We start from the raw sequence: 25,356 nt of genomic DNA, 5'->3' as shown, positions 1-25,356 counted from the left end.
TGTGTGTGTGTGCGCGCGCGCGCGTGCGTGGGTGGCAGTGGGGTGAGCTAAGGACGTGGCCCATTTTCGTGTTCACAGGGTGTCAAATCTGAATGCCGGGGAGGAGACAACATCCACATGTGCCCCCGCCCCCCACCTCCTCCCCAACCCCTGTCTGCCTAATTCTGCACGGATCACAGGGGAGCTTCGCACACTTTTGTTGACTGCGTGAACGAGCAAGTGCGTGTCATTCTCCCTCCTCCCACCTCTCGTTCCGCTCTGGCTCCCTCCCCTGCTTTGTCTGCCTGCTCCCAGGGCTGCTCCAAGCCCAGCTCCACTCACCCCTCTTGGCTGGATCCGGCTGGGGGGAGGTGAACGGCTGAGGTGCCTTCCAGGAAAGAGAGTTACAAAACAAGCCCCAGCTGTCTCTGGGAGGGCAGAGTCCAGGGCGAGGGTTTCTTCTGGGGGCTGGGGGCGCCAGCCTGGCTGCGGGTGGGGTGGGGAAGGGGGCTGTGGGCTGAAGCGCCCCCTCCGATTGCTGTGAGGCAGAGCATTGTGGAGAGAGTTAAAGCTGGTGTCAGAAGAGAGAACTCAGCAGAACTAACCGACCGCTAGAGCTGCGAGCCTCTCAGCCGCCCGCTGTACGGTGCTGAGAAGGCTGGGGAAGCAAAGGTCAGGGAGGACCAGGGGCCCAGACCCCTGCCCCACCTGCCCCAGCCTGGCTTGGGGTGCACGCCCCTCTTCGCAGGCTCTTACCCCTTTCCTGACCTGAACCCCAAGTCGTCACACTTTTTCATCTCTCCCAGCCCCGGTCCCCATCCCACGTCCTGCCTGCCCCCACAGCCAGGTTTCTACAGCCCAGATCTGGCCACGTACTCTTCAGACCCCCTGTGTCACCCCATTACTTACGGGGTGAAGCCAAAGCAGAGTGCAATATACAATTGTGCAACACACATCCTGCGCAACTGTACACAGTGGTCCTGTGTCCAACCTCCTTCATTCAGTCACTGAATCATTCAATTATTTACTCCCTAGAGGTTCTCAGCTTGGCACCTCACACTCTGTTTATTATTTTTTTAACATTTTAATTAATTCATTTATGAGAGGGAGAGACAGAATGAGAGAGCGAGCGAGCATGAGTGCTCCCACCTGCTGGTTCACACTGCAAATTCCCGCCATGACCAGGGATGCTGAAGCCAGGAGCATCAACCCAGGTCTCCCATGGGGGAGGCAGAATCCCGATTATTGGAGCCATCATCCCTGCCTCCCATGGTCCACATTAGCAGGAAGCTGGAGTCAGCCAAAGCCAGGTACTGAACGCAGGCACTCACCTCTGTGGGATGGGAGTGTCTTAACACCAGGCTGAATCCGCTCCCCTCCCTACCCCAAGTCTCCTGAGGATCCTCGGGGCTCCTCACCTCTCTCCGCCTCCTCCCTCACCCGCTCCCCTGGTGCCCTATACTTTAGCCACATGGATGGTGCTGCACCTCGTCATGCTTGTCTGGGAACGCTGGGACAGGGGGGCGGGCATGGATTTGAATTCCTGTCTCTCTGCCACTTATTGGCGTGGTGCGTGTGGGCAAATCAGCCCTCCAAGCCTCAGTTTCTAAACTGTCAAATGGCATCAAAGCGCTAACGTGCCTCCCCCAGGGAAGCCGGCTTCTCCCTCCCTTGCCTGCCTGGAAGAGCCGACACCGACGCCCACGCCTGGCTCACATCGCCCGCGCCCCTCCACATGGGTCAAGTCTGTCTTCCCCAGTCTTCTCTTCCCCCCTGCCCTGCATGGCACTTACAAATCCCTGCTGAAGCGCTGTCCGATCGATCTGTTTTCCTGTTCCCGGGAGCAAAGCCCGCAGCCAGAAAACAGGAGTTGCGTGAATCAGGCGTCAGCCTCAGGGCCGGAAGCCTCACCCCTGCCCGGGTTCTCAGCCCTGGCCATTGCATAGCACAGAGGCAAAGGTGAAACAGCAGAGGTCAGCAGTCTTGGCCCCTGGGGGGCCCTGAGCCCCTCTGTATGTGTGTGTGTGGGCAGTCAAGTGGGGGGGCTGGGAGGCTTCAGTTTCTAGGAAGGTCACTTTATAGCAGAGAGAGGTAGGGTTTAGGGGGTGTGGGAATCCCAGGTTTGAAAAATGGCTGGCAATGTAGGGGCACTGCTGGACATGGCTGTGAATGCAGCCTCCAGGGACAGAGGTGAAGGGATTAAGTGGGAAAAGAGCAGGCGGTGGATGGGCGTTAGGCCTAGCTGCAAGATGCCCACATCTCCTATTGTGGTCTCTGGGTAACTGCCCCCAGCTGCTGAGTCCTGCCAATGGGCACCCGGGAGGTGATGGGCTGGCTCAAGTAGCCCTATGGGAGATCTGGATTGAGTTCCTGGTCCCCAGCTTCAGTCTCAGCCCAGTCCAGGCCAGCTGGGGCATTTGAGGAGTGAACCAGCAGATGGGAGTGCTGTCTCTCTTTCTGCTTATCCAATGCAAGACAATTTTAGAAAGGGAATAAGAGGGGCCGGCGCTGTGGCGCAGTGGGTTAAAGCCCTGGCCTGAGGCGCCAGCATCCCATATGGGTGCCGGTTCTAGTCCTGGCTGCTCCTCTTCCGATCCAGCTCTCTGCTATGGCCTGGGAAAGCAGCAGAAGATGGCCCAAGTCCTTGGGCCCCTGCACCCATGTGGGAGGCCCGGAAGAAGCTCCTGGCTTCGGATCGGCACAGCTCCAGCCGTTGCGGCCATATGGGGAGTTAACCAACAGATGGAAGACCTCTCTCTCTCTCTCTCTGCCTCTTCGCTCTCTGTGTAACTCTAACTTTCAAATAAATAACATAAATCTTAAAAAAAAAGAAAGGGAATAAGAGCAAGGGAGGCTTTCCTGTGAAGAGGAGAGGACAGGCTTGGGGGGTGGGTGGAGAGGATGATGAGGGAGAGGGAGGGGTGGAGGGAGCGGGGCAGGCAGGTGGGTGGTGCACCTGTGTGAAGGGGGAGACAGTGATGGGAGGGTGGGAAGGACCAGGGAGCGGACACGGTGGGGGGTCAGCTAGGAGGACTGAGGGCCATGGGCATCAAGGCTTGGAACCTTCTGGAGAGAAAACCTCTGGGGTGTCCCTGTGTGGGTGCAAAGACCCTTCCCCGTTCCTGGCTCCTGGCCTGGTGACCTCCCTGCCCTATCCCTCTCTGCCCTGCAGCCCTCCTGCCCCCTGCTGGGCTGGCTGCTGGGCTCTGCGTGGCAAGTCTGCCAACCTTCCTGGGGGAGAGAGGAACTGGGGCAAGGGTGGCCCACACGATCACCCTGCGCGTGGTCTGCCTGCCTTGTGATAGGTCGAGCCTTCGAAGGGGCCCTCACAGGCCCTCGGGGCACTGCTGTCCCTGGGTGCTGTCCGGAGGGGGCAGCGGGGACAAGTCTGGGACCAGAGGGGACAAGGAAGCCTGCCAGGCCCAGGCTGGGATGAAGGGGCCATTGTGGAGGCTGGTGGCTCTCGGGGGTCACCTTGGTGCAAGACTTCCTTGGGCTGCTCGTTTCCCCGGCTTTGAGGCTGGGCGAGAGCTTGGAACCCACCAGGGGTGCCATGCATGCTCATCCCAGGCCTGGACATGGACATCTCCACCTTTGTTTTCCCGGCATAGTGAAAGTAAGGAAAACGGGAGTGCAGGCTGTGTGTGGGGACACAGGGGTGTGGCGGTGGCCTGTGAGGTGGCCAGGGTGTTGGAGGGAAGGTGGCGCCCTGGCCTTTCTCTGAGACGCAGCCTTCCCCGGGGCCAGCTCCGAGAGTCTGGGAACCAGACACTTTGTTTTTCACGATGGCTGCGGCACAGGCACCCGGGACTATGTGGGCGACCCCGGCCGTCTGCACACTGTGACTGTGACCGTGACCTGGAGAACCTCATGCCATTCTGTGGCCTCTGGGGGAGGACTGAGCCAGCTGCTCTGAGCCCCTCCCGCCAGCCCAGGGCTGCTTCAGTGGGCTTCGGTTTCCTGGATTGAAATCATAACCGGCCAGGCCCCGCCTTGGCTGAAGACCTGGGTCTCTGAGGGCTGGCAGCTGGGTTGGGCAGACCCTCGCTCCTCAGAGAGCAGCTAAGGTGTCTTTCCACCTAGCCTCCCCATCCACCAGCGTGGCATGGCTTCCGTGGGACCCTGGCCTGCCAGACAAAGTCCAGCCTCTGGGGGCTGGGCTGGGCTGGAGGCGGGAAGGGAACGCTGCCCAGGATCGCTAAGCCTTTTGGTATTCTTGACTCTCTGCTGCCCCCCTGTGGCTGTGAGAACAGCTGACATCATATAGCTGTAAAAGGGCTCTCTCTCTCTGTCTCTGTGTGTGTGTGTATTTTGGGGTTGGGGACTCAGCAAGCCTGGGGTTGAGGCAGAACCACAGAGTGTTGGTCCTTCTATCTGCTTTAGGGGATGGGGCCTCTGTGCCCTTATTCCTCAGATGAGAGTTATCCAAGCAACGCTTGGGCAGCTGTGACACCAGCGATGGGGTGTCTGTTTACTGAAGAAGTGAAAGAACAGATAGGGCTGATACTCATTTACAAGGGGACTCGGGACTAGACACCAAGAATGTGAGGATAGTGGCATCTTCTCTGACCACGGGGCGACCATGCTGGCTTGCAGAATCCTGGGCAGGTGGGTTCAACAAGTTATCAGGAAAGTGGAGGAGGAAGAGCTGCAGAGAGAAGTAGACTCCGTGCTCCACCCTCGCATGCCCCGCGGGGTCCCGAGCCAGCTCCGGCTGGGTGCCACAGCACGGGGGGCACGGAACCAGCTCAGCCTGCTTTGTCAGTGGTGCCCAGGCTGCAGGGAGCCGCAGGTCCTCGGCTGTGTGTGAGCTTCAGGACTCTGGAGGGGTGAGGAGACCACTAACCCAGCTGTCTACTGGCCTCTTCTTGTGGTTGAGGACACTGAAGGCCGGAGGGCACCAGGGAAAGACTGTGGCAAGTTCAAGGCTTTCAACCCCATGCTGTCCTGCAGTGCGAAAGCCGGGCCTGCCAGCGAACCCACGAGCCCCTGTGTGGGTGGGGGCGGGCTACTGGGCTGGGATGTCTGGGAAGGCGCACAGGCAGCCCCGCCTCCTACATCCGTTCTGTGTCCTGCAGCAGAGCAGTCACCAGGCTGATGACCCGGGAGGCTGGCTGGGCCGCATCGTACTCCGCGAAGAGGTGGCACACGTTCTCCTGCAGCTCTGTCTGGCTCTTGGCCACAAATCCAAACATCCTGGGGACAGAGGGTGGTCTGCGTGAGGGGGCAGCCTGGGAGGTATCAGTAATGAGGTGGGGGCGGGGCAACCCATACCACAACACTCCTTGGTCTCCCGCAGCCAACGGGCTCCCCGACTCAGGGTCTCGGGGGCTCTCCTAGGGAAGGAGGTGTCTCCCCCATCAGACTGGGAGACCCTGAGCTCCATTTCCGGTGGTGGCTCCCTGAGGGCATGATGTTGTCACCCCCACCTGAGGCAGGCGTCCTGTGCCTCTTGCAGAACACTGGGGACTGCAGGCTGTCTGAGGGAAGGGGCAGGGTCTCCCCCATCAGACTGGGAGCTCTGGAAGTCTGGGGCCTCACCCCAGGAACCCCTCTTACAGTGGGCGACAGCAGATGGGAAGCCTTACCAGGAGGGCTTGCAGTACTTGTGCCACCTGTGTGGACAGAACGGGCCAGTGTGAGTCCTGGGCTTTGCTCCACCCCCGTGACCCTGGATGGGCATCCCCACTGCTGCCACGCCCACTACCCCGCGTCAGCCACCCCAGAGCCCATGGGGTTCACAGGCCGTCTCTGCCACCTCGGGCCGGGAGTCGGCAGGGCAGCTGGGTGGCCGTCTTACTCTGGCCCAGCCTTGAACTTACTTCCGTTGCTCGGGGTCCATGCCACAGAAGCGGAGGGTGCTGAGGGCGTAGTGGCGTCGGAAAAACACCCTGGGGGGAGGCGGGCAGACAGGGGAGGATGGTGAGAGCCTGGGCCGCGGCCCTGTCCTGCTTCCTGCATCTCCGGGCCCCCTGTGGCCCAGGTGCCCTGTCCCCGGGGAGTCTCCTGGTGACCTCTCCCCCCGCTGACCCCAGGCTGGCCCCTGACTCCTCCCGGGGAGGGCATCCCCACCATTTCCCCTTGGAGTGCGTTCTGAGGATGGAAGCTCCATCTTGGCCAGGAAGTGCCCTGCCCAGCTCTGGCTCCACTCCATGTCCTGGGGCCAGCCGGCGCCCATGGACACTGCAGACTTAGGCCAGCCCCAGTGACCACCTTCACTGTGGTGACGAAGGGTGGCTGTGGCTGGGGGTCATTGGAGTGAGGCCCCCAGAGGGCAGGGGCCTTGCTGGAGCCATGGCCTGAGGTCCAGGGTGCTGGTTACTCTCCTTCGTCATGGACCTGCTCTCCCAGCCCCCAGCCCCTGGCACGGGAAGGCCCTTACTTCCTCTGAATGTCCGTCAGGGTGATGCCCTGTTCCGTGACTCTGAAGTGGACCACAGTGGGCGTGGGTAGGACATCCCTCTCCAAGGTGGTGGAGATGGCCTTCTGCACAGCCAGGGCTCCGCTCAGGGTCTCCACGCTCACGGAGCTCAGGTACAGGACGTGGCAGCCTGTGGGGCACAGACATTGTGCTGGGCTGCTGCCAGGGTCCTGGGGATCACCCAGGCCCAGGTCTGCCCAGAGCCGGGGGACGGGTGACTCTTCCTCAGGGCTCCTCTTCCAGCCACCAGACAGGTGCAAGGACACAGGTGACAGCAGTCTGCGGCCTCTCCCACGGGACTTGGGCAGCGACTGTTGTCCTTGGCTTTCTAGGGTGCTGTAGGGAGGGAGTGCCATCCCAAGTGTAGGGGCACCCAGGAAACTGTCTTCTGTCCTGACCTCTGCCTTCCCCTCCCCCACAGCCCCTCCCATGGGTCCTGGTTCTTTGCTGTGAACAGAAAGAGAAGTGGGGGGAGCAACGCCTGGGTCCCCAGGGGCACGGAGTGGGAACTGGGAGTGGGAACTGTCGCTTAGGCAAGTGCTGATCTGCCCCCGGCCCTCTGGAAGCAGGGGAGGGACCTTTCTCTGTTGAGATCCCCAACTCAGACCCGACACCCACAGAGGCCGCCCCCAGGGCAAGCATCTCTGACCCAGAGAGACCCCAGCATGTGTCTGTGTGCCCATGCAGGTACAGGATGGGTTCAAGCCCCGCCAGCGGTCCCCTGCTCCCCTCCGCCCCCTTTCCCTGCTGGCCCCATGCCTGCAGCCTCTCATCTCCTGGTCTCCAGGCTGCAGCGGGGAGGGGCCTTGTTAAAGCCTCAGAAAGGCAGCCTGGGAGGGGCCCCGGGTCACCTGCAGGCCCTGGGGGGAGGGGCAGACACAGGAAGGGCCCCCCCCCCACTTCCCTGTCCCACTCACCTGCAGATTTCTTCAGGCAGGAGGCCGGGCTGTCCGTGGAGGGGTCCGAGCCCCTGTCGGTGCCTCCTAGCTCTGAGCAGAGGCAGAGAGAGAGCCGCCCGAGGGAAAGGGGGTTCAGTGAAGGGCCCCTTCTCAGAGGAACAGGCCTCACACATCCCTTCGAACAACTCCCACCTCCAGCCCCTCCCCTGGGAAGTGCCGGAAGGAGGCGGGGGAGGGGGACCTCCTCTGGCAAGCCTGTGCCCCCTGCACCGCTCGGCCCCACACTGCTGCCAGGGCCTGTCCTCACAGGCTCCTCACTTCTCCTGGAGCCCATCCTGACCCCCACTTCCTCACAGAGGGTGGGGAGGCTGTCTCCATGGCTACCCAGGAAACGCCCCTTCTCCTGTGCACCCCTGGGCTGGGGTGTGGCAGCTGAGTGCTGGGATGGCCCCCCCAGCTGTGGGTTCAAGGCCTGAGCCCAGGGGTCTCTGCGCAGCTTACTTAACACCCAGGACCCTCATGTTCTTTTCTGCAAAATGGCACCAGCTCTGGGGGGGGGCAATGAGGGGGTGCTCCACGAATGTCGGAGCGAGACATTCTCCATGCTGTGTGCTTTGGGCTCTTTTGTCCTCTCAAACAAGGCCACTGCTGGGGCCGGTGCTGTGGTGTGGTAGGTTAAGCCGCCGCCTGCAGTGCCAGCATTTCATGTGAGCGTGGGTTTGAGTCCCAGCTGCTCCACTTCCAATCCAGCTCCTGCTAACGTGCCTGGGAAAGCAGTGGAAAATGGCCCAAGTCCTTGGGCCCCCACCACCCACGTGGGAGACCTGGAAGAAGCTCCAGGCTCCTGGCTTCCGCTTGGCCCAGCCTCAGCTGGTTTGCCCATTTGGAGAGTGAACCAGCAGATGGAAGATCCATCTCTCTCTCATTTTCTCTGTATCTCTACCTTTCAAATAAGTAAATAAATCTTAAAAAAAAAAAAAAAAAAAAAAAGGAAGCTACTGTTTACCAAACATGTCTTCTGCACCAGGCACTGGGCTGAGCCTGGCCTGAGAGGCCTCACTTAAGCTGCACATTCATCCTCCAAGGCGGTGTGACCAGCATCCCACCCATTTCACAGATGAGGAAAGTGAGGCTCAGAAAGTTTAACATTCTCAAATGCTCACAGCGAGGAAGGGGAGAGGCACTTTTAACCCTGACCCTGAATCAATCTGCATGCAAGGAGAAGTGACCCGGGGCAGACTGCCTGGTGAGAACCCCCGCGTTGCCGCCCTGGGCCCAGGCCCACCTCTCTGAGGGATGGCGAGTCTGCAAGGCAGCGCCAGGGCCATGATGGAATGCTGGCACACGAACGCCGACAGGCTACCTGCAGAGAACGGGCAACCCGGCGTGAGTGCCGCCTCGCCGGCCCAGCCTCACAGCCCTTGGACCCCTTGGGCAGGGGCCTGGGGAGGCTCACCGAAGTAGGGCTCCTCGTCCGCTCCTTTGAGATGCACCCCTTTGGCGGAGGACTCGATGAGGAAGTGCCGGATAAGGTCACTGCTGTCCTCACCTGGACAGAGGAGGGGGGAAGGGTCACAGCAGGAGAGCTCCAGACCCTGACCACTGCCCTGCGCCCATCTGCGCGTCACCTTGTCCTTCCCCCACCCCTGAGCGGAACCTCAGGCCGGGCCCCTGTTTTCAAGGCCTCCCATACACACGCAGCCAGCACGTCTGCTCTGGGTCCAACAATCCTATGGGGGACCTGGAGAGAGCTCCTGGCTCCTGGCTCTGGCCTGGCCCAGCCCCAGCTGTCACAGTCCTATGGGGAGGGAAGCTCTCTGTCTCTCTCGCTGCCTTTCAAATAAATGCTTTTTTTGAAAAAGGACACAAGTTTGGGGTTTCTTGTCTTTGCTCTATCACTTAATTGCTCTGGGTCATTAATGCTCAGAGCCTCAGCTCTGTCCAGTGAGGGTGAAATCATGGGGCTTAGGTGCAGGGCCAGGACCCAGGGACCTTGTACTGTAATTGTCTGTTTTTGTCTATCTCTCCGACAAGGGGCGGCTGTGTCTGGTTCCTCTGCGTGGCAGGTGCTCGGGGATGCCCCGAGTCACGTGCAGTTACTGAATGAGCATGTGCATTCCCAGGAAACCATGTGATCAGCCATCACTCTCTCTTGCTCGCTCTCTCTCTCTCACACACACACAGACACGCTATCACACGTATGATGAGCTGTTGCTCACAGCTGATAAGTTATCAGCTGGTAATAAGCTGGCCTGGGCACGCCTGCATTTTATTACCACACTGAGATTCCTGGGGATAGATCTGGTCTGGGCAGCAGTGGGCACTCGGAAGAGAGCAGCCCAGAGAGGGGCTGGGACCATCCTCCTCCTCCTCCCACCGTGAGGGTGGAGCAGGGGTTTGGGGGACCCTGGAAGGCAGCATTGGCTAAGGGTTGCTGTGGCCTTGGTGGCGGAGGGCAGCTGGGAGAGTGTGGAGGTGGACCCTCCTCCCAGAAGTCTTAGCAGGACTGGTCCAAGGTCACCTTGAAAGATGGCATCAGAACCAGGCCTCAAAGGCGCCCCATCTGAGGCTGAGCACAGATCCGGCGGCGTACCTGATGGGTTCTGGGCAGATGCGGGCGCCTCGTGCACCCTCAAGGCAAGGCCGAAGGAGCCCCGGTATGAAGAGCTGTCCCTTATGATGAAAGCTCCTGGCTCCGCCCTCCTCAGCAGCTCGATGGCTGGAATAGACCTGGTGTTAGAATCAGGTGCGGCCCACCTGGACCACTCTGTCCCCAGCCCCATGGGATCTTCAGAGAGCAGGTGTTCAGGTCAGCCTTTGCCCTCGGGAAGTCCCCTCTTTGGCCTAACCCCTGCCACGATGTTCTTGCCACGGTTCCCACCGTCTCAAGCGCCATGAGGTCAGCAGGCCTCCCCGCTTCCTGGGCCTCCTCTCCTGTGACCCAAGGCCCTGCCCGCCTGATGCACAGTGCACGGCCCAGGCCTTACCTTGTTCCCGGGTGATGCTTGGCTTGAACCAGTACTTAGATGTGTCCATCACGAATTTCATGGTGGGCTGCGTCTCCCTAGTGGGGCCTGGAGACGGAAGGGCTGCTCAGAGATGTCTATCAGAGAAGGCTTCCCTGCTCCTCGGCCCTGAGGTTCCATTCAACCCACTCTCCCCGCCCCAGCCCGCCTCTCTGCAGACAGGCAAAACCAAACCAAAGGATTCCAGGGCTTGGGGCATCTGGGACTTGGGAGTCCCCTTGTATCCTTGGAAATGAAGCAAAAGCAAACAAATAAAACCCCTTTTAGTGAGAAGCGGTGGGGACTGAAGTAGGAATAATAAGGGATTCTCCAGACACAGGGCTTGACCTCTCACTCGCCTGCCCCTTCAGAATCCTGAGAGGCCCTCAGGGGCGTACTGGGTTTAGAAGAGGAAAAGAGGTTAATCCTCTGCCTGCAGCGCTGGCATCCCGAATGGGCGCCGGTTCTAGTCCCAGGTGCTTCTCTTCCCATCCAGCTCTCTGCTGTGACCTGGGAAAGCAGTGGAAGATGGCCCGGGTGCTTGGGCCCCTGCACCCACGTGAGAGACCAGGAAGAAGCTCCTGGCCCCTGGCTTCGGATCAGCGCAGCTCCAGCCATTGTGGCTACTTGGAGAGTGAACCAGCGGATGGAAGATCTGTCTCTCCCTCTCACTGTCTGTAACTCTACGAAAGGAGGGAGGGAGGGAGGGAGGGAGGGAGGGAGGGAGGGAGGAGGGAAGGAAGGAAGGAAGGAAGGAAGGGAGGAAGGAAGGGAGGGAGGGAAAGAAGAAAAGGGGAAGGAAAGGAAGCCTTGTTCAGGGTCTGGACCTACTTTGGGACAGGTGTTAGCTCCCGAAGTCCCGAGGGGACCCCGTGGCCTGGCCATGAGATCAAAATACACCTTGCTTCGAGACTACTCTGCAGGAATTGATAAGATGCCAGGTACGACAGTGACGACTGGGGCCTCACCAAAGCATGAAGGGAATGTTGCCGAGCTACGTCAGTGTGCCCTTGGAGACGACATCATGCCCCTTTTCCTGGGTCCTTGGGATAAAGAGTGGCGGGCCTCGTGTCAGCATCTTAGCAGTTTAGGGTAACTCACTGTAAGAATTGTACTGATATCTGCGAGGTCCAGCACTGTGGCGTTCTGGGTTAAGCCGCGCCTGCAACGCCAGCATCCAAATGGGCACGGGTTCATATCCCGCTGCTCCACTTCCAATCTGACTCCCTGCTTATGGCCTGGGAAAGTAGTAAAAGATGGCCCAAATGCTTGGACTCCTGCACCCGAGTGGGAGACCCGGAAGAAATGCCTGGCTCCTGGCTTCGGATCAGTCCGGCTCAGGCTGTTGTAGCCATCTGGGGAATGAACCAGCAGATGGAAAATCTCTCTCTCTCTCAAATAAATAATAAATCTTAACAACAACAACAAATCTGCAAAGGATTGTCCTCCTAAGAAAGTGACCAGAGCAGGCTCAAAGATGCTTCCCCTTGCACTGATGTGGGAGTGGGGGTGAGCATGGGCTAGAGTGATTCCACATCCCAGGAGTCACCTGGGGAAGCCTGGTTATGGGACAGAGGCTGAGAGAGCGAGAGAGCGAGGGGCCGGGTCCACGTCCCGGGGAGGCTCTGCTCTGGGAGGTGTGCGCCCAGGGAGGGCTGAGGCTTGGCTCCAGTGTGTACTGCTGTGGTTCCGGTGCAGGGTGTTCTTTCTGGACGCCTGTAGTCACAGGCTGGGAGAGGAGGGTGTTGGCTGCTTTGTGGTTTTCAGCCCTAGGGGTTGGAATGCATTGTCTCCCTTCCCTGTCTGCCCCTCCGTGCTCTCCTCAGCCCCAGATGGCAGCGTGAGGACTGACGCTCTCCCTGGCTCTGCTTGGGTTAGTCATGAGACCCACTGCTTTGACATCCCTGGGGCACCTGGTGCCGTCCTCTCTCCTCCACCTCCACTGCCTCACCCTGGGGCATGCCCCTGACACCCATCTACTGCAGCGCCTCTGACCCCACCTCGCCCCTGTTTGAGACTCACCGATGGCCCCTGTTGCCTAAAAGGCAAACACTTTTTAGCTCGGCATTCAAGGCCTTCCACGGGCTGGCTCCCAGTTACGGTCTGCGACCCGACCCTGCACCCAGCAGCCCAGGTTTTCCTAAGCGTGCCATGGGTTTCCACACATTTCCCCTCGGAACGCCCTCTCTCCCCTGCTGACAAGGCCCTTGCTCCCCTTCTCTGCCCACACATTTCCCATCCACTTTCCAGATCCAGCTTGAATGTCACTGCCTCTGTTCTCCAGACTCAAAGAATCACTCTTCCTTGGTGGCCCTGTGACACTACTTGACCCATGTCCTTCCCTGCTCCGTGAGATTCTTGGCTTTGTCTCTCTACACCCATCGATGTATCCATGCAGTCTGCTACAGGGCTTGGGCCAGGCCCACTGCAGGGACTCAGTCCATGTGCTGCCTGGTGCTTTGTCAATTTGCCCCCTGGTCCAACCTTGCAAAGCTGGAGGCATCGGTTTACAACATACCCTCTGGGGACGTGGTGGCGGGGGCATCTGGCAGGGTCTGGCTGTGGCTCTTGCTGGCCTGGCAGGGGTGGCTGGGAGGGGCAGCTCCGGGCTGGTGTCCTGGTGTCCGCTGAGGTGGGGGAGAGCCTGGTTCTGGGCAGCCGTTGATTAGCACGATGGGTATGTCCATCATGGAGTTGGTGGTGGATGGGGGGCAGCTGCTGGCGTGCTCTTCGGCCAGAAGTGGGGAGCAGGCTGTTCCGGGCTGGCCCATGTTCAGGGAGGGGTTGCTGGTGCCCTGCGAGTCACTTGACCCAGGGCCAAGGCTGTGGAGGCTGGAGGAGGAGCTGGCTGGGCTCTCCCAAGACCTAGAGGGTGACTGAGGGCTGGAGAGGCTGGAGCGGAGGAGGGACTGGCTGCTGCAGGGGAAGAGAGCCCCAGACAGGGTGTTAGGGCACTGGGGTGGGGACGCAGGGGCCAGGGTCAGGTTCTGGAATACAGTGATCTAGTTTGCCCAAGGCTTTAGCCAAATGGAGCATTATATCACCTCTGTCCCAGGTCAGAGCCAAGGGCAGGCATGCTCACTTGATCCCTGAGCTACTGAGGGAGAGGGACTCCCTGGACTGCAGGGAGTCAGTGGGCCGACCCCTGCAGCCACGTGGGCTTGGCCTGGCCCAATTCCCTCTGCCTTCCCAGCCAGACAGGGCTGACAGGACTGTCCCACCAGGACCCCCAGTGATCATCACCCCCAAGAGTCCTGAAGACCCGGCTACAGCTGCAGGAACCCCCAGCTGGAGGAGGAGGTGGCGGCCAGCTCTGGATCAAGCCAGCCTTCCCCCGAGCCCAGAGCCCCATGCCAGTGGGCACAGCTGAGGAATCCTTGGTGGCTGTGCCAGGGCTTGCCTCGGCCTGTGGCTTTGGTGTTGGAGTGGTGGTTTGGTCCTCCCCGGGCAGCATGGAGAGTCCTGCACCTGCTGAGCTGGGGCCGCCATGAACAACACCCAGGCAGGCCGGCCTCCCTCCCGCTAGGTTTTGCGAGCGACAAAGAGGAAGGAGGATTTTCGTTCCTAGATGATTCATCTCGGGCACCCCCCCCCCCCCGCCCTGTTCTATCTGCATCCTTGTGCTTTGGGTTTTAGAAAACCCTTCCACAAGAGGAATCGGGCCGGGCTGGAGAGCATGGAGGACGGCCTCAGAGGCAGCGGCTCTCTTCCAAGAGGCAGGCGCAGTGGAGACTCTGGGAGTGTGGAGTGTTCTCTAGATGCATAAGGACAGCGTGAGAGCCAACGGCTGTGTCTGCATCAAAGGGCATTCCCTCTCTCGTCTGATGTGCTTCCAGCTTCCGCTCAGGAACACCAGGGCCCCCTTCTTTGGTTTTAGGATGTGTGCATGCATGTGCATGTGTGTGCGTGTGCGTGTGCATGTGTGTGTGTGTATGTGTGGAGGCCAGATGGAGGTTCTAGAACCTTACCTTCCAAATATACAGCTGGCATCAGGCGCTGGGCTGGTCGATAGCACGGAGATCCTGCTGCCCCGTGAGTCACCTCCGGCCCTGTCCTGAGGTGGATGTGGCCCCGGGAGGTGGCGGCCCACGGCTGGGGCCCACAGCCCCTTCTCCAGGCCTGGGGAAGCCGTCAGTGGGGAGCCAGAGCCGGGGGGTCCTGAGGCCTTGCTCCCCGTGCAAGGGATGGAGACGCTGGGGGAGGCTGGGGCGCGAGCGGAGGGACCCCCAGAGGGAGGAAGGGGGCACGCGTGGCCCCTGCCCTGGCTCCCAGAGAAGATGAGGCTCTCGCTGCTGCTGCGGGTCTCCCGGGGGAGCTCTCTGGAGAGGAGGAGGCCGCCGGCGCGGGGGGAGCCGGAGGGCGTGGTGGCGGACGGGCTGGAGCAGCGCTGAGGAACGTTGTGGCACCTTGATCTGGTGGAAGTCACCTCGATGTACTTTATATCTTTGGAGAGAGAGGCAGAGAGCTGGTGAGACCCAGAGCCTGGACTCCCACAACAGAACCTGTGCGGGTTCTCGGGGTCCACCTGCTCCCCTCTTTATTTTGCACGGGTGAGGAAACAGGCCAGGAGAGGAGAAGCTCCTTGACGGGCAGGACTCGCACCCAATCCACCTTCAGGGCCCGGTTCCAGAGTCGCCCTGCCTGCGACGTCTTCCCTCGGGTGGGAGAGGCTGTGGCGTCCTGGGGATCAGACACACTTGGGGTTGAGACCTGTTTCTGTCTGAGAGAGCTTAACCAAGAGACTTGCCCACACACAGCCTGAGTTTTCACGTCTCTGAAGTGGGCCGCTCTTCCCAGCTACCAGTGCTACGGTAAGGGTGAGATGAGACGAACTGGCACACAGTGACGGACGCCTGTCGCTCAGGATGTGTGTGAGTAGCTATGTGTAACGTGATGAAGGCAGGAAACCTCAAGCCCCGGGCTTTGAAAAGTCCCAGTGCCTGGCTGCACCCATGCTAATTAAATCAGACTCTCCGAGGGGCCCCAGGCCTCAGGTCTGTTTGTCTGCTTATGTTTTTGGTTTCCTGGGTGAATCTGACGTTCGGCCGAGCCTCACCAGGATGATTTATGGCCCACGTCACCTGGGAGCTGGTGACTCTTAGGTTCCGCCCCAGGCCTACAGAATCTGAGTCTGTAGGGATGCAGGAGCCCAGGGCAGGCTGAGCAACCTGCTTTAGAGGGAGAGCTCCCTGAGGCCGGGGCCAGCCTGGGCCACCCTCGTGCTGCCCAACGGCCCCAGGCTGTCGATTCGAGCCAGTGCCCCTGGAATCCCCAGGGAAACCCGAGACCCTCCCTGGAGAGAGGGGGTGTGTGACCCTCCCCATGGTGAGGAGGGACACACCTCCTCTCCACCTGGGTAGGGGAAGCTGGGTGCTAACTGGTGGCTCCTTCTGCGGAGATGGGGGCTGCGAGTCCTGCTTCCGGCTTCCCAGGGTAGAAGCCGGGGCTATCAGTGACAACATGCACCCTCAGCTCCTGTCCATGGCTCCCCCACCCTGTGAGCTCTGGCACAGGCACCCCCATCTCTGTCCTGACATGGAGTCCCAGCCTGCCCCGGCCTGCTCCTGGGTAGGGCTACCTTCTGGTCTTGCTGGTGGCTACTGCTTCTGTCTGAACCTGCCCGGGCAGGGCCGAGGCTGGGGGATGACATCAGAGGAGCAGGGCTGGTGGGCTGACCCAGGTTTGTAGCTCCTGGAGGATAGAGGAGCAGCCTGGGTCTGCAGCGGGACAAACCAGGGTGCGAGGCTGGGCTTTGCCCCTCTTTGCCCAGGGGTGCCGGGGGACTTTGCACACCTCTCTGAGCCCCAGTTTCCTTAACTGTGAAGTGGGGCTCAAATCCCAACCTCCCAAGGTCTTGGCGAGGATGGAACACACGATGAACGGAGCACGGAGCCTGGTGCCTGGCCCACAGGGAGCCTTGAGACACAGCATTCCCTTCCCGCCTGCTTCTGGGGCTGGTACTTGGCACGTGGCGCATGCCCTCCAGCTAAGGTGGGCGTCCCCCTGCTTAGATAGGAGGATGTGGGCAAGTGGAGACGGACTTAGGGCTGAGATGGGAGAGGTCTTGGAATGGGGTGGATCCTTCTGGAAGGATGGTGAACACAATTCTATTTTTGTAAGAGTTTATAGACATCATCACACCCAGACGCGCCTTTGAACCTCGTAACAGCCCTTAGGCAGGACAGGCATTGATTTTACAAGACAAGAGACTGAGGCTGAGGGGGTGGGGGTGGTTTACTGCCCACCAGTCTTCAGGAAAGACTGGTACTGGGGCTGGTGATGTGGCATAGCGGGTAAAGCCGCCACCTGTGACGCTGGCCTCCTGTACGGGTGCTGGTTCATGTCCTGGACACTCTACGTCCTATCCAGCTCCCTGGTCCCTGTCACCTACATGGGAGACCCAGAAGAAGCTCCTGGCTCTGGATTTTTGCCTGGCCCAGTGTTGTCCATCTGGAGAGTGAACCAGCAGATGGAAGATCTCTCTCTCTCTCTCTCTCTGTAACTTGGACTTTCAAAATAAATAAATCAACCTTAAAAAGAAGACAGACAAAGACTGGTATTTACCGGGTACCTGTACCAGCTCCACTCCAGCCATGTTAACCATAGCAGCTCATTTGGCAGCACTACCAAGTAAGAAGCATTGCTAATTCCCATTCAACAGAAGAGGAACCCGGGCCCAGAGAGGCTGATGGATTCTCGAGTGCCACACAGCCTGGGAGTGGAGGAACCCGACTCCTCATCCTGAACTCTCTTTAGGGGTCTTTCCCAGGATGAGGAGGGGCTTCCCGGGACCCCATTCCAAGGCCTGGCCCTGGGAGCAGGTGCCAGGTTGCCTTGGGAAAGGTCTCTTGGCCGAGTCAAGCTCTGGGCTCCCTGCTCATTGGGTCATCCCAACACACACCAAAGATCTTGCTTGGGGAGCAGCAGGCAGAGACGGGCAGGAAGGGCGGGAGGAGGTGTGGGGGGGTGGGGAGGGGGGAGACGCTGTGAGTCACCTCTGGCCCTGTCCTGAGGTGGATGTGGCCCCGGGAGGTGGCGGCCCCCGCCCCATGGCAGGCGCAGTCCTTTTGCAGGCCTGTGGGGCAAGTCAGAGCAGGGCTGGGTGCTGGCGCCAGCTGCGGGCCACGCCAGCGGACAGCGGCGCGTGGGTGGGGGGCGGAGACTGTGTTAAACCCCTTCCCTGGGGACTGGCAAACAGCTTAGGCCGGAAGGAATGGCGCCTGTTCCAAGGTGGGGTGAAGGTCAAAGGGAGAATAGAGAAGGGGGTGGGGCCCAGGGACAGCGAGCAGGAGGCGGGGACTGCAGAGCCCAGAACCCTGGGTTGGAGGCCTGACCTGCACTAGGTGTGGCTAGTTAGGACCAGAGGAGCAGTGAGCACCTGCTGGCCCTGCAGCTGGTGAGACAAACACCCTCAAGCTGGGAGGGTCGACTGCAAGGTGGCGGGAGTGGGGGGGTCCTCCGTGGTGAAGACCCAGCCCTGAGAGCTCAAGGCCATGCCCGCACCTGGTTACACTGCCGGGGCCCCTGAAGGCCCGTCCCCAGCAGCCACAGGACAGGGGGACCCTCCCAGGGCGGAGCTGCTCCAGCAGGGCTGACGTGGGAGGCTGTGGGCTCTGAGACATGGCCAAAGATGGCGTAGAGGACCTTCTTGTCTCCATTGGAACCCCTTGGCCGCATTGGGACCCCTTGGCCACCACTGGCTCCCGCCGAGCTCCCTGTTCCCAGAGCGGGGTGGGCACTGCTCACAGTGGCAGGCTGTGCGCAGGGCATCCTGGGAGCAAGGGCCTGGCGGGCACCAACCCCCCTGCCCTATCCGTGTGGAGGCTCCACAGAGGCTGCTCCTGCCCCATCTGGCCTTGAACGTGTGGAGCCCATGCCTGGAGGCACGGACAGGAAAACCCTGGCTCGCACCTGCCAACAGCAATTAGGCTCCCACCGCCGTCTGTGCAGAGACATGCCCCTGACCGGGTTGAAGGAGGAGGGAGGCTCCTACAGGACACGGGCAGCACCTCTAACAGGTCTGGCAGGAGGGGAGCCGGTTGGACAGCGGGAGCCCAGGGCATTGAGCTGGCCTCCACCCAGAGCCCAGACCTACCCTGGGGCTGGCCCTACGTGCAATTCGAATGCTCCATAAAAGCAGCCTCCGTTTGGAACGACTTAGAGCTGCCAGCAACTGCTGTTTCTTCAAGCCCTGCAGCACCCTTGGAGGCAAGACTTCTGACTGTGTGCGTTTTGCAGGCGAGGAAGCGCCCTGAGACACACAGACGTGAAATGAACTGCTTGTGTAAGGCCCGACCCCAGGCTGGCTCCCAACTCAACCCCTCCGTGTTTCCATTTGTAAAAGAGGGCAAAATACTCGCCTCTTGGGGGTGGGCTGAGAGGGCAGGAGGTTCCTAGTATATGCTAAGTGCTCAACATGCGGGCGCCATTCTCATGGGTCCTACCTCTAATCCTAACCACCCCTCCACCCCCTGCTGTTTAAACCCCAGGAGGCCTCAGTCTTGCTGCCTGTCTAATGGGGCTGCTGCTCCTAGCTTGTCTCCCCTAGAGTGTACTTGAAACTCTCTGCAGGAATCTGAGGCTGGGCGGAGGGATTTCCAGAGTCCGTTGGCTGTGGCTTTGTACTGGAGGTGGCTGGTACTGACTGACTGACTGCACAGCGTTTAGGATTTTATCCAGCGGGTTGCTAAACTCTGCTGTTATTAAAAATTGCATCATATAAACTTAGAGTGAGGAAACTTAGATTAAAAACAAAGGCCAAGCCTACTCAGAAGGCATCACCTCCCAGCGGTTTTTCTACTATCTGTGCACTTTACATGTCTTTATTGCAGTCATGGGAGCACCGGGCCACAGCTTGTCACTGTGCGTCTCTTCCCGACTCCGTGCTCAGTGACAGCCTGTGGGTGGCTGGAAACCGGCCAGGGTGGCAGAAGTCATGGAAACGGGCAGGTGCTTCAAATCAGGGTTCCCTCTGTCCCCACCTCCCTCCAGCAAGGGAGCCTGTGGTTAAATATTTACCCACACAGCAATATGGGAACACAACAGGGCTCCCACCCTAGACAGACTGAATCCTGTGTGTGTTAACCCCACTGGTTCCAGCGGGGGCCTCCCAGGAGAGGTCCTGCCCTTGTGGGGCACAGGGACACCAGGCGGCAGTCCTACACCCAGCTCAGAGGGGGCTCAGGATGGGGCCTGAGGAGACGCCACAGTTCTGAACTCTCACTGGTGTCCGTGGTCCTGCACACACAGCTTCCATGGACGTCTTCAGAAAGTTCATGAAAAATGCCTGCTATGGAAATAGATACTCCAAAAAAGTATGCATGGATTTCAAAACATTTTTGCACCAAAATCTGCATTATGATAATGTGTATTTTCCAAGAAATGCACATGAGGTTTCCAAATGATTTTTTTTGCAACAAAATAAACTTAACGTTGACTTCCATTTTCCATGAACTTTTTGAAACAACCTCCTATTTGCTTTTTTAAATTCTCACAAAAAAAATCAAGTAAAACTTTCCAAACTCAGGAACCAGATAGAACTGGATGGTGAGGGGAACTTGTATACACCCCAGGGCTGCACAGCATCTCCCGACAGGAAACAGCTCTGATTCTACCGGAAACGGAGTCGTCTTTCTCATGAGGCTGGTCCCAAGCCCCCCTCCTAGCACTGTGCCCCAGTCCTTACCCAAGGCTTCAGGCTCCTCCTTCTTTCTCCTTGAGGCAGGGTTCTGTGCAGGCTCAGCCTGGGAGCCACCAAGCCCTGGGGGGAGCAGCTGGAAGTTGGGGTCCAGTTCCAGGATCATCTGGTTGAGGCTCTCCAGGGAGAAGTCAATGTAGGAGTCAAGGTTGTCGGGAGGTTCGGAGGCCTGCCCGCCAGGGCACTGCTGGCGGCAGTGGGTGTTGGCCTCAGCCTCAGGGGTCTGCTGGAGCCTGTTGGAGTCCCCCTTGCTTGTCCTGGCGGCCATCAGGGCTGGGACGCCCCAGCCTTCTGTGGTGTAATAAGGACACTGGGGTGGCAGGCTAGGGCTGGGTGCTACAGCCCTCATGGGTTCCTCACAGGAGGCCAAGCCGACTGCGCGGCCCCCCACCAGCAGGGGGCTGGACAGCACCTGGGACATGGTGCAGGCGGGATCCCCGAAGTTCAGCTCTGGCTTCCGAGGGACCGTGCTCACATCCCTAGGTGTGTCGTCGTCACGCGCCACCAGCAGCCCCCAGGACCTGAAAGAGGCCAGGAGTGGGACGTGAGGTTTCTGTAGGTAAAGTCTGATCCAGCTCCCTGCTAATGCACCTGGGAAGGTGGCAGCAGATGACCCAAGTACTTGGGCTCCTACACCCACCTCGGAGGCATAGAGGAAGTTCCAAACCCCTCTCCCCCTAAACATGGGCGCTTCTGTCCATTCGTTTAAAAACGTGGCTGCTGGACCAGGCTGCCTGGGTTTGCATCCCGTCTCTGCCGCTTACTAGCTCTGTAACCTTGGGCAAGTTAATTAAATTCTCTGTTTCGGTTTCCTGATCTATAAAATGAGTTAATGTTTATAATACACTTAGAACAGTGCTGGGTACCTAAGAAGCACTGCATAATTTCCACAGATACTTATTGAAATCTACTATGTTCTAGCCGTATTTATGAAATGAATACTAGGGAATGTTTATTGAGTGAGTACTATGCACATAGGCACTGGTGTTTACACACAAAGGCTTTAAAACAAGATTGATTTATTTAATGACAGAGAGAGAGAAAGACAAAGACAGGTAGATCTTTCATCTCCTAGTTCACTCCCCAAATGCCCACAACAGCCGGGGATGGGTCAGGTCCAAACCCAGAGCTTGGAACTCCATCTGTGTCTCCCACATGGGTGCAGGGGCCCAAGCATTGGAGCCATCTTCTGTGGCCCTCCCAGGCGCGTTAGCAGGGAGCTGGATCAGAAGCAGAGCAGCTGGGACTCAAACAGGTGTTCTGATATGGGAGGCGGGCATCCCAAGGGTGCACCACAAAGCCTACCCCTCATAAAACCTTCTAAGTCCTCAAAGCAGCCCTAGGAGGTAGGTATTATTTTAAAAATAATTTATTATTTTATTGATATGAAAGGCAAAGAGATGGGTATATATATAGAGACAGAAAGCGATCTCCCACCCACTGACTCATTCCTTAAACAACTGCAGTGACCAGAGCGGCACCAGGCTGATGCTGAGCTGGGAACTCATTCGGAGTCTCCCAAGGGGGCGGCAGGGATCCAACCGCTGGAGCCACGAACTTCTCCTTCCCAAAGTGCCTATTAGTAGGAAGCTGGAACGGCGGGCGCAGCCGGGATTTGAACCCAGGCACTCGGATACGGGATAAGGGTGTTCCAAACAGCTTAACCACTAAGCCAAATGCCTGCCTCTGATTGTTTGTTTTTTTAAAAGTGAACCTCAGACATAAAAGAATCACTTATTTGGGACACAGAGAAAGTGAGTGAGAGCGAAAGAGACAGAGACAGATACCCGTCTATTAGTTCACTCCCCAAATACCCATAAAGTCTGGCGCCCAAACTGGGGGCCAGGAACTCAATCCAGGTCTCCCCATGGCTGACAGGAGCCCAATGACTTGAGCCCTCATGGCTGCCTTGGGCACCAGCAGGGAGGCGGAGTGAGGGGCTGAGTATGGAACCCAGGTACTCTGATGTGGGAGGTGAGCATCTTCAGGGCGTTTTAACCTCTAAACAGCTGCCTGGAGCAGGTGTGATGATTCCATTTTACAGTGAGAGAACTGAGACACAGAGAGGGCAGTAACCTGCCGGGGGGCATGGTGCCAGCAAGTGTCAGAGCAGAGTGGACCCAGGGTGCCTGATGACCTGAGCCAGTCACGGTGAGGCAGACAAATGAGCTATAAACAGGGTCACCAGGGAGGAGAAGTAGTGGGGACTCTGTAGGCACTGGTGAGGAGGTCAGGGAGGACTTCCTGGAGGAAGGGACAGGCAGACGGAGATAAGAAGGTAACACAGGATCCTGCTGGGCAAGGCAGGGAGAGGTGAGGAGACAGGGTCGTGTTTAAAGCAGAAGGCACGTGTGTGCAAGGGCAGGCCTGGCTGACGGGATACTAGAGGAGAGAGGAGGCATCAGAGTGTCTGGGTGGGTGGAGGGAGTGCTGGGGAGGGCAGACCCCACAAAGCCACTCACCCCTGAGGGCAGTGGGGAGCCACAGAGAGGTTTAGCGTCGTGACATCAGCACATGGCATTCATTCCCTGGGGGCTTATGCAGGAATTAGTGTCTTAACTTCCTCATCTCCCTCAGTATGGAAAGTTCCTCCTGTTGTCTAACCTTAGCGCCACCAGCTCGTTTCTTACACGTGGGGCTGGATCGGAGGTGAGAGGTTGTGGGGCCCAGCCCGCCTGGGGCTGGGATGGCTGGGTCGTGCCGGCGGCCCCGCCCCCTGGCCCGGAGCCTTGCTGCCCACCTGCCCCCACCAGTCCCTGCCCCGCCCACTCTCTGCTTTTGCCTGCTTCCAAGCCTTGTCCTCCTGCAGCCTGCTTCACGTTGGGACCCTAGGGCAGGACACCAGCCTGGGGCATGAGGAGTGACCTTGGCCTCTGCAAGCCCAAGGTTCAGGTTTGAATCTCAGCGGGAACAGCTCCTTACAGGGTGACCCTGACCCTCGTGTTCCTCATCTGTGAGACAGCAGCAAGACCCTGGCCTGCCCAGTCCTGGACAGTGTGGATCCGCTGGGGTGCTGCGTGGGGAAGCAGTCGGACAATTCTGAATGCTGCGGGAGCGCAAGCCAGCCCCTGAGCCGCTCCGTGGATATCCGAGCTATGTTCGGAAACCTGGGATCAGTCCATTTTACAGAGGGAGATACTGAGGCTGAGAAAGGTGGGGAAGCCTGCATAGACTGCACATCCAGAGACGTGGTGGAGCTGGGGTTCAAACCCGGGCCCGGGGACCCTGGCATCTTAACTCCTGTTGCCACAAGGGCTTCTGACTGTCCAAGATGGCAGAGTCTGTTCATGAGAAAACCCAGGTCCTCTCTCTCTCCTGCTTTCCCTCCCTGGGCTTCCGCAGGGCCGGCAGCCAGGCTGCTCCCTGGCCGGGTCCTGGAGGGGGCGGTGCATCCCGGGCTCAGCACGCGTGTCTATAAATGGCAGTGGAAGGAGCTGGCCTCTGAGCTCCTTCCTGGGGGCAGGCGAGGACACAGAGCTGGGGCCGTGGCTTTTTCCATACGGGGCTTCAAATGTCCTGGGTTTGTTGGGACAGGATCGGGGCTCACCCCGCGGGGTTTCCTGGCTGGGCTCACAGAGGAGTGTGGGGTTACTGACTCTGCAGAGTGCACTTGGGGGAGAGAGCCCTCCCCCGCCCAGTCCCAGGACCCTGTATGCCCAGTTACTGACTTGGATACCACTCCTGTGTCACCCTGGGCAAGTGTCCTTTCCTCTCCAGGCAGGCCTCCATTGTCCCATCTGTGTAATGGGCATCTGATAATAACAGACACCTAAGACTGAACTCATTTTCTCGACAGTTCTGTGGCAGGGAACTATTAACCGGTGTTATTACCTTGTGGTTGAGTGATTTGGGGATTCGTCCCAGGTCACGCGTGGATCGGCAAGTGGGTTTGGACTGGGGTTTGAGCCCTGTGGTCTTGGTCTCATGGCCCCACACTCTAATCTCACCCTGCCGCGTGGCAGATTTAAGGCCCCGGGGGTGAAGCACAGGGCAGGAGGCCCTCAGAGTGTGCCCTGGGCGTGGAGAGGGTTTCAGGAGGGATCCAGCCAGCTCAGCCCTGTCTGTGAGTCCTCCCACCCATCCCCATTCAAATTCAGACTCAGGTTTGTGTCTTAGATCTCCAGGACTCCGGAGGCAGGGCAATCCTGGAATCTGGGCAGGTCCCCCTGTCTGCTCCACCACTCTTTACCCTGCTGTAAGCCAGGGCCAGTGGAGGGAGGGGGCAGCCCGTGTCTCCCCCACAGCGCTCTGTCTGGGCAGCCCAGTCCTTACTCTGCTGTGACCTCGGCACCTGGCTCCCGATGGGCCCTGAGCCCAGGGAGGCAGGACCTGCAGGGCCGGGAGACCCGGGTTCTATGTCCAGCCCCTCCCCAGGTCCAGATGACCTTGGCCGAGCTTCTTCCCCTGCCTGGATGAGTTCTTTCATTTCTACGCCACGGGGTGCAGATTTAGCTCCCTGAAAGTGCTGAGCTCTGGCGTCCGTGACCCTGTCCCTCTGAGCCCCTCCCTGTCCCCTCTACAGCTTCCTTTTGCTTCTCCGTGCCTTGTCCCTGGGCCAGGAGGCGAGGTGGAGACGCTGAAGACGCGAAGGGGCTGCACCTTCCTCAGCTCCCCTTCAAGAGCAAGGTCACCTACCTGCTGTGCTCGGGCGGGCGAGCCGGCAGCTCCTGGGATCCAGGTGAGAAGCAAAGGGTGGCGCCTGCTCACCTCCCGGACCTGCCTTAAGAGCAGCCCGCCCTCCCCCGCCCCTCAGGCCCAACACGTGGCCTTGACAGTGGCTGGCCCCGCCCCTGCTGTGTGCAGACTCGCTCAGGTGGGGCTGGCAGGGACGGCTTTGGGTGGTGCTGGGGCCGGATGTGCGTTAGGGGCTCCCACGTTCCCTGCTGGGTCTTCCCAGCACACCATGTGGTCCGGGGCCCTGGCTTGGACAGGGCGTTGCTGGGACCAAGGTGTGCTTCGGGCCTGCCTCTCGCCGTGGTTTGGCAGAGCTGGCACAGAGGGGAGGACCTTGGCTTTGGCAAAGCAGGCAGCCAGTGGACAGGAGACCCTCCCGCCACCCCTCCGGTGTGTGTGGACCGGGTCACACTGTGCAGGCACAGGTAGGGCCCCTGGGAAGCCAGGCTGGCCACAGCTCTCGTCTTTCTTTTTTTCTTCCTGTATAGAAACATCTCTACCTTGGCACTTGACTGGGAGGGAGGAGGCTTCGAGAAGGGGCTGCAGCCCCGCCTCCCTCCCTCGCTCCCTCACTGGCTGCCCCTCTCCACCGCCCCTCTGTGTCCCAGCGTGGAGGCTGGGTGTGTGAGTGGGGAGGCTCCAACTTCCTCCCTCTTCTGGACAAGGGCTTCTAGATGTCCA

The 25,356-nt window shown here is 59.4% G+C and overlaps 1 protein-coding gene and 1 long non-coding RNA gene across 2 annotated transcripts; both read right to left on the bottom strand.

Moving 5' to 3' along the window:
- Positions 1 to 1,043: 1,043 nt before the first annotated feature.
- LOC149121140 (uncharacterized) lies at positions 1,044 to 1,855 on the bottom strand. Its single transcript, XR_016224237.1, has 2 exons — positions 1,773 to 1,855; positions 1,044 to 1,312 (listed from the first exon to the last, which is right to left on the bottom strand). It is a non-coding gene; the product is annotated as an uncharacterized LOC149121140 (long non-coding RNA).
- Positions 1,856 to 4,417: 2,562 nt separating this feature from the next.
- On the bottom strand, positions 4,418 to 24,754 carry TNS4 (tensin 4). Its single transcript, XM_002719358.6, has 13 exons — positions 24,637 to 24,754; positions 19,990 to 20,522; positions 14,273 to 14,747; positions 12,823 to 13,220; positions 10,287 to 10,373; positions 9,893 to 10,018; positions 8,756 to 8,848; positions 8,585 to 8,662; positions 7,318 to 7,389; positions 6,362 to 6,530; positions 5,802 to 5,870; positions 5,568 to 5,594; positions 4,418 to 5,175 (listed from the first exon to the last, which is right to left on the bottom strand). The coding sequence occupies exons 2-13, from the start codon at positions 20,420 to 20,422 to the stop codon at positions 5,034 to 5,036; spliced, it is 2,169 nt and encodes a 722-aa protein (XP_002719404.3). The 5' UTR covers positions 20,423 to 20,522; positions 24,637 to 24,754; the 3' UTR covers positions 4,418 to 5,033.
- Between the last annotated feature and the right edge of the window lie 602 nt (positions 24,755 to 25,356).

The sequence above is a fragment of the Oryctolagus cuniculus genome, chromosome 17 (assembly GCF_051225735.1).
Source record: "Oryctolagus cuniculus isolate XC-2025 breed Fujian yellow rabbit chromosome 17, ASM5122573v1, whole genome shotgun sequence".
Taxonomy (NCBI): domain Eukaryota; kingdom Metazoa; phylum Chordata; class Mammalia; order Lagomorpha; family Leporidae; genus Oryctolagus; species Oryctolagus cuniculus.
This window is presented reverse-complemented; position numbering and strand designations above follow the sequence as displayed.